Consider the following 11,230-nt stretch of genomic DNA (forward strand, 5'->3'; position numbering starts at 1 on the left):
TGAGCAAATGCAACACCTGAATAGAATAAATACAGGTCACTATGTTACACTTTAAGAAAATATTTATGCTAAGATATGAATGTCACCAAAATGACACTTACTCCTAATAACTAAATACCACAATTTCCCCTCCCCACCAACCCACCACCAGGTCCTGCTCCCCTTTGTGGTGTGTGCAGTCAGAAGGGATTCTAATTTATTCCGTGTTGTGTGACTGTCTACAGTGCAAGGTATTTGAAGCCCTAAGATGTCTTGCTCACGAGTCTGCATTCTAAAGTTCCAAAGTTAAATTCTGCTCAGATGGAAATTCTGGTGTACATTTCCACTGAGAAGTGAAGCGCAGATTGAATAGCAGTGGAGGTAGAGGAGGCGACCCGCTATTTTAAGCAAGGTAGGCGAGGTAAGATCAGGGCTGACCGTCAGTAGAAACTTAATAGGGCCCATCAAAATTTTGCCATGTGCCCTCCAAAATATCTAGTTACACTCCTACGCAGAAACTAACACCTACTAGCATGCATGCCATGCATTACAGTAGCATTTAACTACATTTGCCCATGTGTCACCATAAACCAGCTTCCTTTAAAGTGAAATACCACTTACAGAGAAGCTTAAATAGGTTGTACCCCTTATAATTTGATATTGAACTATTCATTTCACATTCTGTAGATGCCTGTTACCCATAGCAACCAAATTTAAAAATGATAACTTTACAGACAGACAGACAGTGCTGTAACTTCTAAACTAATGATCAGCGATGATGAATATGTATGCTTGTAATTATTAGATTTGATAGAAACCACTTGTCTGAAGTAGACATGTTATTTCAGGGGAATCTGCAATATTATTATGCATGGAGGAGATGGTAGAGAGGAACATGAACTGGAACAGCATGGATATAACTACACAGGGCCCCCTCAGCTGCCAAGACCATAGCAGCTCATACCCTTGCTACCTTGGTAGTTACACCAGTGTGGTTTTTTTTTTGCTTTGTTTTGAAATCTAACATTTGGATCCCCGCCACCCGCTAGAAATCCTGCATCAAGTGTCAGTGCACTTGGAATGCAGTCTTAGGGCTAGATTTACTAAGCTGCGGGTTTGAAAAAGTGGGGATGTTGCCTATGGCAACCAATCAGATTCTAGCTGACATTTTGTAGAAGGTACTAAATAAATGAAAGCTAGAATCTGATTGGTTGCCATAGGCAACATCCCCACTTTCTCAAAACCGCAGCTTAGTAAATCTAGCCCTTAGTCTTACGTGCCAGCCATGAGGAGATAAGTTATTATATTTATTTTACAAAACTCAAGTGTGTGAGGGTGTGGGTATTGGGCGGAGGTAGGATGATCGTTTGCCTAGGGCTCTTAGAAACCTTGCACTGGCCTTGTTCAGACAACTGTCAAAAGATCAGAGCAGTGATGAACATTTTTACTCAATAGACTTACGTTTAGTTGAAAAATGTTTATATATTTTTAGGCACATTTTGCTACAATGTCTGTGCCTATTATCACATATAAAATAATTGTTTTCATGTCAGTGGCATCTGTATGTTGCCTCTTTTGAAATGCATGTGAGCAGCGACTGGTATGTTTCATTCACAGAGCAGTACTTTAATGTATGCATCCAGCTCTGAATTATGTTCTAATGACTTTTCAATCAAAATAATTACCATATCCCTGTGATGCTTCAGCAAACAGTGGTGAATCAGGTCTTTCAGAAAATTCCTCAGCATAGTTGATTAGAGCATCTTTTACAGTGTCGTAGCCACACAGGATGACCATCTTTTCTAACCCTAACTGGACCCTGAATATTGAGCCGTACTTCTTCGACAACTATAAAAACAGTAAAGAATAAACCAATAAAATAACAAATATTAACTATTTAAGCTATGAACTTGGCTCCCATTTCCCATAATCAGCCCACCATGCTTTCTTTCTCTCAAATGTTGAGGACTCACTCCATCCAATGTGGAAAGGTCCATCTAGCATGTGTGAGGCTTGAGTTATTCTTTTCCAGTATTCCGTCAACCCGTACATGCCAGTTGGGTACTTCCCAAATGGGTGGGACCAGACAACACAAAACTCAGAGGGCCTGATTCATTAAGGAAAGGAAGGAGTAAATTTTCTCCGGGACAAGCCATGTTGCAATGAAAGGGGTGCAAATTAGTTTATTATTTTGCAAATAAGTTAAATACTGGCTGTTTTTTTTATCTAGCACACAAATACACTGATTTTTTAAGTTGATCTAGAACATGCCCTATTTCAACTATTAACCTGTACCAACATTGTAAATTTACCTCCCACTCCAATGCAACATGGTTTTTCCCACGTGCAAGGTTACTCCTTTTTTATGCTTTGCTCTCCTTAATGACTCAGGCCCAGAGAATCTTGACAGTACAAATAAGCTGATTGCAGAGAAGTGAAATTTACAAACATCTCTTCCTAAAAATGTTTACAAATTACTTGTTAATTTCTTACTGAGATAGTCATAAATTAATTTATACCGGTATGTGAAGAAATTATTACTAATAGTGATAGTTATTTATTTATTTTAGGTCAATATTAGTGAATGAATTGAGATAATGAATTGATAATTTAAAAGTTATATACATATTTTAAATGTTTGTGAATGTTATTGTTAAAAATAGCACAGGACACATTCATACAATAATGTTGAAAGGAGACGTTTTAATGAAACAAATAATGAAAATTACTGTTGGACCAAAATGAAGAAAAATTTAAACACATGTACACAAAAAAACATGTGACACGGATAGCTGTAAGTTGACAATGCAAAAAATATTTAAACATATGTTTATACATGTAATGGCCTGCCAATTTGTTGGTTAATTCTATTCTATATTTACAATTCTCAAACTATTGCACCCTATCAGATATTTACTTTGATTGTCTTATACTAGGCAAACAAAATCTAGTTGCTGTGGTTCAGTACAGATTTGCCTATTTGAGGAATGTTAGGAAATACGGGGTAGTCCTATTTAGGACACTGAAAATCCTGACAGCTATCCTGTCGATATTAAAATGCCGACAGGGTAAATATCGACATTTACAGTTAACCGACAAACTGAAAATATCGACAGTGTGATTGTCTACAATAGTGCTGTCAATAATCACAATGCCGACCTAACATGAGCATTGCCGGCTGGTCCAACGGTGCGATACATGTTAAAAATAAATAAATACATTTTTAAAATAGCGTGTTAACCCTAAAACAAATTAACCCTAGTGCTCCCAAACTACTGCTGGTAGTAGCATAGTCAGGAGACTAGAAGCTCTGGGACTTATCGGTCGTGGAGAAATAACATTCTCCATGACCAATAAGTTCACAGAATACTACACCATTTGGTACCCACGGCTCAAATTCCAGGATTCTAAAAAATTCATATCCCTAACCAACTCATAAATTGTATTTGATTGCCTGATTAAGCCATGATGTATTTTACTTTGTTGGTTTTACCAATTTTGTCTGTATTCGTGGTACAATTGTTATTGATATCTTTAAAATGTAATAAAGAAAAATGACATAAATTTAAAAAAAAAAAAAGCTTGGGTTCTCCCTGAGATTACTACAATCAAGATTTGCCAGCCGGGGCTGTTGGCACTATAGCAGGGGGTCCCCCTGTCATAAGGACACTCAGACCCAGGCGGGCCAGCTGGATTCCCTAGTGAGATGGGGTCCGCCCCAAAAAAAAAATGATGAACCCATTGCTGTAGAAAAGGGAATTTACACCCAAAAATTTTTTCCTATGTTCCTTCCTTTCTTAGACTAGCAGAAGCATCAGTTCTATTACTGGCAGCTACGGAGTTCCCCAATGCAGCCCAACCCAAACTCTGAGGCATCATTTTCTGATAACTATGGGAGAAGAGGGCCGTATTTGCTTCTGGAATAAAAAAATATGATTGTGACACAAAGAGCTATACCCTAAACATATAGGGAAAATAATGTATATTATTTCTCATATCTGCTGTTACAATGAATAAAATGAATATAATTTATCCTTCTTTACTTACAATTACTGTTTATTAAATCCCCATCCGCGTCTTTTTGCACTAGCTGAGGAAATACAATTTTTACTACTTTTAAATAATGTTTTATTACTGTGTTGTTTTCCACTTGTGAAGTGCTGAAACTATATAAATAAAGATTGTAAGCTTGCAAGCAGGGTTCTCTTACCTTTCTGTCTGTAGGTAATACCCAGTATTGTTTTATTAATGTTTGCTCCCAATTGTAAAGTGCTAGGGAATTTGCTGGCGCTATATAAATAATTGTTGATGATGATGATGATAAATACTAATAAAAATATCCACTTTTTATGAGCTTCATCATCATTATTTATATAGCGCCACCAATTCCGCAGCGCAGTATTGAGAATATTTGTAATTCACATCAGTCGCTGCCCCATTGGAGCTTACAGTCTAAATTCCCTAACACACACACACACTAGTATTGATTTTGTCAGCAACCAATTAACCTACCAATATGTTTTAAAGTGTGGGAGGAATTATGAGTGGGGATCTAATTATGCCTGCTGTCCCTTAGATTTTGGATATATTTGTTGAGATCTGCTCACACAGTAAGGGGAAGTTGCAGGTATGAGCTGTAACAGTAACTGCTGATCACATTTTAATGCAATAATGTGCCTCCTCTCCAACTGTAGCAAAAAAATGATAAATCTATGGAATTCAATGCAATGGTTAGTTTGTGCAGTTCACCATGTTCACTATAAAGAAGGCTCACCATGATTTCTCCCCAAAGTATCATTTTGTGTAAAATTATCTTTGACCGTAAGTGACTACTAAATGGCCACTGACTGGTAGCCAATCAGAAGCAGGTCAAAACTAAAGTTACTAAGGCCCTGATTGAAGTCCAAACACAACTTGCATGCAAGTTGCATTTTAGAAAAGAGCACAGAATTGTACGTAATTCTGACCATATTAAAACCAAACATATCATCATCATCATCATCATCATCATCATCAACATTTATTTATATAGCGCCAGCAAATTCCATAGCGCTTTACAATTCAAGATATGTTTTGATTTAAATCTGGGTGTAAGTACACTGTAGCAAAACAGTATGTGATGTACATACACACACACACACACACACACACACAACAGACTGCAGTATACGCATATGTACAGTGAAAGGTCACATCAGAACGCATCATTTTTTTTTTTTTAAACTTACAAAAAGAACAACAGCAGGATTATCATTTATACATTTTTTTTTCATTTTTTTACATTAAATACATAAAGATGCTTGCAATGCATAATATATATATATGCAATGTGTTTTTATAGTCTTGCTTCCATGCAGATGTTCTGTACTAGCTATTAGCACACATACGTGTATTATTTAATTTAAAGGCTATGCCGTGTCAGTGAAAACTAACAGTCATCGTTTACACCTGCTCTTTAATAGGTGCAAATGATAGAGCTGAAATCAACCATTAACCCAATCAATCAAACCCATTACTTGAATCAGCTGCATCTTCATTGGAATGCCCTTACTCTACATTGGCAACATTAGTCTGCCTCTTTCTTCCTCCATTCCATCTCATGTCATAGGAAGTCATAAGAGTCTTTTGCGTTCAGACATAAATTGCATGCAGTTGCGTTCATTGGCGAGCAACACAGACAAAGCTGATACTTGGACCTTTAAGTACGAAGACCTGATGAAAAAATTTAAAAAGGAGAGAATACTAGATATTCTAAAATCCGATGTTGGGAACCCCTTCTGCTTGCACCAGCAAATGTAAGCCTTCCAGATTCTATGGTAGTTCCTGCATGAGTCTGGCTTCTGGGACCCAGGATAGAGTCCTTAATAGCCATCCAGTTAAAACTAGTCATGCTAAATGTTGATACCAGGATGGGCCTTGAGAGAAAAGATCTGGATGCAAAAGAGGTTTCCCTGGAGGAGCATCCAGCATGCTGATGAAATAACTGTACCACACGGGCCAGTCCGAGGCCATGAGGATTGCATGAACTCCTTCTCTTGTTGTCTTCTTTAAGACCCTCAGCGGCATGGCCACTGGAGAAAAGAGGAAGATGGAAGACTAGCAGAAGTACCAAGAAACTACCATGGCATCTACGAACAACACCCCATGATATCTGAACCTGCTCTGTAGTCGTTCACCTTGTGGTTCAGCTGAGATCAGGTTGACTGTCCCCATTGATCCACGAGCTGTTGAAACACCCCTGGGTTGTCAGGATTCGAACCCAGGACTTCTACTTCTGTGGACTGCTGCTCTTCTGACTGAGCTATTCTGGATTCTGGACAGCTTCTTGTCGTAACTCTGTGTTCTAGCTCAGCTTCATTGATCTCCTGATGTTCCAGCATGTTATGGCTCCTCCCCTTGACTTCCTATAAAAGGCTTGTCTGTTTCTGTCTTCCTTGCCAGATTATTGTGCTTCTGCCTGTAATCTAAATCCTATTCCTGTTGCTTTATTCTGCCTTCCGTTATCGACTACTCGTGTACCGACCTCTGCTTGTCCTCCACAACGCCTCTTCCTGAGCCCTTTACTTATTGCTTTACTGTGTACCAAACCCGGCTCTTGTTGACCATTTGTTATTATCTTCTTGTGGCCTGCCTTCATTACTGCTACTGGACTCCTAGTCAGTCTTCCTACCGTTACACAGGTGGAGTGATCATTCCCCTGGTAGAACATTTTGGTGGCTGAGATAGTTCACCTCCCAATTGTCCTCCCTGGGAATTGAAAATGGCCATGATGGCTTGAAGATGACTTACAGTCTATTGAATGATGCAAACTGACTCCCTCAAGGCCTGGGGGCTCCTGGTGCCTCCTTGGTGGTTCAGAGATGACACTGTAGTGGCGATGTCCGTTCCCATCCTTAAGGCACTTCCTAAAAGAATGGGCCTGGACCTGGCCAGTGCATCTAGTACTACCCTCAGCTTAAGGACATTAATTAGGTGTTTGGATTCTTCCAGAGCCCATTAAACCCTTGATATACTTTTGTTGGACAACTGCCTCTTAACACCAAGGCTGGCATTTATGGTGAGAAGAATCCAGTTCCAGATGGTGAACTGACGTTCGCTGGTGTCACACTTCTGGTATTACAAACGGAACCCAATAGCCAGGTAGTTCTGTAGTAAACAGGATTTATTTTGATATAGAAATAAATCTCAAATGTCCAGCAAGCAAGTCCAAACTATCAACAAGATAAATGTCTTGTAGACATATCAAGGATTGGTATTCCAAATCACAAGGGAGCAAGGTTCTGTGGAAGTATCTGGTTCAGACACAAACACAATACTCGAGCAAAGGCTGCATAACAGGAAGTGTCTTTTCTAGGCCCAAACATGAAATGAGATCCAAGATGGAATCTTCCTGAGACCGTTCTGGCCATCTTGGATAAGGGCTATTGTAAGGGCAAGTTCATATCAGAGATCCAAGATGGAAACTTCATGAGGCAATCACAGCCATCTTGAATGAGGGCAAATCTAAGGGCAAGAACATAATAGCTGGTGAGGCTGCTTCTCTTCAGCCACCACAGCAAAAACTTGCAACTCTCGGGGACAAAGCAATGCATTGAGAGGTTAGCTGTAAGAGGGAACCGATCCACTTACTGGGTGAATTGGACAGGCCTAAAGGAGGAGACCATTTTGACTAGGACTCTCAAGCAAAAGTGGACGTACACCCACTTCTTGATCAAGAGGGACTTTGCCATGTCCTGAAGGGAGATGATTCTTTCCTCCAGCAAAAACACCCATTGTAGGATTGTGTCTCAGAGTAACCCCAAGAAAACCATCTTTGGTGATGGTACCAGGTTGAGCGTCTTCAAGTTCATTATCTACCCGTTTGCCTCCAGGGTCCTGGTAAGTTACATGCTTTAAGGGTTGTGCCAGGGAATTTGACTTTGTCAGAAGGTCATCCAGGTATGGGATCACAGTTATTTCCCTACTCCAACTATCGCTGGTGCAATGCTGTGTACAGAGAAGGTAGAAAATGAAAGAAACTTTGTGAGTGCTGTTAAGCAGCCCCAGAAGATGTGCTAACTCCTGCAGGTATTAAGTCTAAACAGAGGATATTTTCCACTAGGTGTATAGAGGGGGAGGAGCATGCCATTAAATATTTATTTAAAGTGCCAGAGCACCTCACACCACATATATATGATATTGTTGCTCCAGTGTCATCCCCAAAGGATGTGAGACAAATGTAAAATACAGCACTCAGTAGTCCCTACTTAGTTGTTATAATGTATTAGATACAATGTGTAATATAGTGCATTTAACACCTACCTTAGTTTGGAAAAACTTTCCATTGATTACTTCTGAACAGCATAGTCAAAAATTATCCTTTGAGTCAACTTAAATTAAATACACAAAGGGCTTTTTACGAACATTGCATTTAATGTCAAAACATTTTAACTAGTTCAAGTTAGATATTGAAAGTAAGTGTCTGATTGGTGTATTTTGTACAAATGTTGCACCTAGATAAAATTTGAGTAAATGAGCCTAATATTGATCAAACAGTGCACATATCCATTAAATTTAAAGTGGATTTTCAATTAAAGTAATTTAGTGGGGTCTTTCAACTCTATTCGAAAGCCTGACATGTCATATCTTCAAAGTCATGGGGAGACCAGAGCAGCACTAATGGGGAATTGCAGAGATCATGGCTATATGAGAGTGATAAGACTCTACCATTTAGAGCGAATGGTGGGAATTCTACCCAAAGTACTAATATTGAGAATGGAGAAGATTTTGTAAAATTTGTAAATTAGTGGAAAACCCATTTATAAGATTTGACGATATTTAGTAGACATACTGTATTACCTCTATAAATGTATTATGAGGTTTTGCCATGTCAATGGTGTGCATATTTCCAATGATCGGTAAAGGCGTTGGTCCAGGGGGGAAATTCTTGCCATAGTTTTGTTTCTGGTTGTAAAAAGCATTGGCCAAATATAGGACGACAACAACAGACAGAAGAATTGTGACAGGGTCGATGGTAATCATGTCTTCTGTGAAATCTACAGGGGAAAGACAAAACATAGTTCTATTTTATAAGGAAACACAATATTTATAATCGAAGTACAGAACAAACCATGGACAATGAAGATCTCACTCCTATCCTGCTATGGTTCTGGCCATCAGAGTGAAACAGAGGGAGCTGCAAGACTGCAAGGCCCATGCAGATGAGACAACATAAGAATATAGCTAGTTTATAGTACATCATTCTACAGGATTTAATATCTTTCCTTACACAAGCTTACTCTTCTATGTGAAGCCTCATTATAAGGGAGTGCTAAGAGGTTCCCATGGTAGATCTGTATATCACCAGATGTATAATATATATATGATATATTGTACTGTCGCAAGACACTTAGCAAAAATACATCCTCATTCTATAGGTAAAGGTCCATTATAAATAAATTTTATATAAATTCAAACTCTCAAAGTAAATAGCTCAGAATCATACTGCTTCTGGTTCAGGAATTGGGTAGGTCATGCTGCCTATTTTTTATTTTTTTAATTCTATAATAGAGTGCAGCATTTGCTGCCTAAATGGAATTAACTGTAAATTACTCCACTATTGCACACATGCTGTCAATTCATTAATCTTAAATTAAATTAAGTTTGTCATTATTTATCATTGTTTGAATTGTCATTCAGTGACCATATATATTTGCAATTATTTAATTGCGACCCATGTGATTTACAGTGGTATTGCAAGTAAATGGTTTTGTGTGTAATGTTAACATTACACATGGAGAAACCATATGACATGGGCAATGCAATGGCAACAAATTACTAATGGGACTCACAGAAGTGCCTAAAATTTTTTGGGGGGAGTCACAATAATACATTATTAGTAAATGGCATGCTGCAAAGTATAATGTACTGTAACCCATAGTAACCAATACGATATCAGTTTAACACTCCCTACCCCTTTGTGCTTATTTTTTATATCACAACAATCCCCCTTTTGTCTGGACTTCCTACCCCTGTTCTTCTCCCCTCCATCCTCTTTTCCTGTAATAAATAATTGGCAATACTTATAGAAGAAGAAGAAAAGAAGAAGAAGAAGAAGAAGAAGAAGAAGAAGAAGAAGAAGAAGAAGAAGAAGAAGAAGAAGAAGAAGAAAAGCAATGGACTACTCGAGTACTCCTGTCCTGTTGTGGTATTATTAAAAAATATTTATGGGTCAAAAGACCTTTATTAGATCATATTGAAATAAAAACATATCTCCATAACCTCATTCATTAGAAGTGAAATATATAAAAATACTATAGATGTGAAAATAAAATAAAGAAGTGTATTAAAAGAAAAAACAACCACGGACTAAGGAGCCAGTAGATGGATTATGCTAGATGGCACCATAAACTCCTTTGTGCCATCTAGCATAATCCTTAATTCCATTTACTAGCTCCTTAGTCCGTGGTTGTTTTTTCTTTTAATACACTTCTTTATTTTCTTTTCACATCTATAGTATTTTTATATATTTCACTTCTAAGGAATGAGGTTATAGAGATATGTTTTATTTGAATATGATCTAATAAAGGTCATTTGACATATAAATATTTTTTAATAATACCACAACAGGACAGGAGTACTCGAGTAGTCCATTGCCTTTCTTCTTGTTCTTCTTCTATACATGTGATTAATGGTAAAGAACAACCCCTCACCTATATATTAATATGATTATAGGTAGGAGGTATATCCTGACCCAGTGCGGATGATCCTATCGTGTTGTGGGATAATTGGCAATACTTGCAATAATTTTCCTTTCCCTCCTGAACTGTTGTGTCTACTTCACCAGCTCAGGAATGTCTTTAGCAATGTTGTCAAACATCAAATGTTCCCCAGTTAGCGTTTGTCCATCTTTTCTTTCCACACATGTTTCATAGTGGTGGTTTGGGACAGTGTAGAATAGGAGAAAACTTGTGAGACAGAAGATTTAACATGGTGCTGGGTCTTGGGAGGAGATGGTGACCTCCTTGATACAGCCTTGGTTCAGGACAGGAGAAGATGATTAAGAGTGTGAGTCAGGGCTTCCACTCCAAACCCCGGGACACCAACAGCCTGACGAGCAGGTTCCCCCACCTGCAGTGCTTTTCTACGCACAGACTAGTGTTTACCACATTGCACTTCTTGTGTCACAGTAATCTACAGTACACATCACTGTGCATCAATAATTACATTTTATTATATCAAAAGAAGAATTCCAGTGAATATCAAGTTAAAA

At 38.3% G+C, this 11,230-nt stretch overlaps 1 protein-coding gene across 1 annotated transcript in view; it reads right to left on the minus strand.

Moving 5' to 3' along the window:
- The window catches only part of LOC142143455 (cytochrome P450 2K1-like), a 34,370-nt gene extending 25,370 nt beyond the window's left edge, over window positions 1-9,000 (minus strand). The window contains exons 1-3 of the mRNA XM_075201305.1: window positions 8,818-9,000; window positions 1,665-1,827; window positions 1-16 (exon numbers count right to left, since the gene is read on the minus strand). The exon at window positions 1-16 is cut by the window's left edge and continues 134 nt beyond it. Coding sequence (XP_075057406.1) covers window positions 1-16; window positions 1,665-1,827; window positions 8,818-9,000 — 362 coding nt within the window. The remainder of the gene's footprint in view (window positions 17-1,664; window positions 1,828-8,817) is intronic.
- Between the last annotated feature and the right edge of the window lie 2,230 nt (window positions 9,001-11,230).

This window comes from Mixophyes fleayi, chromosome 3 (assembly GCF_038048845.1).
Source record: "Mixophyes fleayi isolate aMixFle1 chromosome 3, aMixFle1.hap1, whole genome shotgun sequence".
Lineage (NCBI taxonomy): Eukaryota > Metazoa > Chordata > Amphibia > Anura > Limnodynastidae > Mixophyes > Mixophyes fleayi.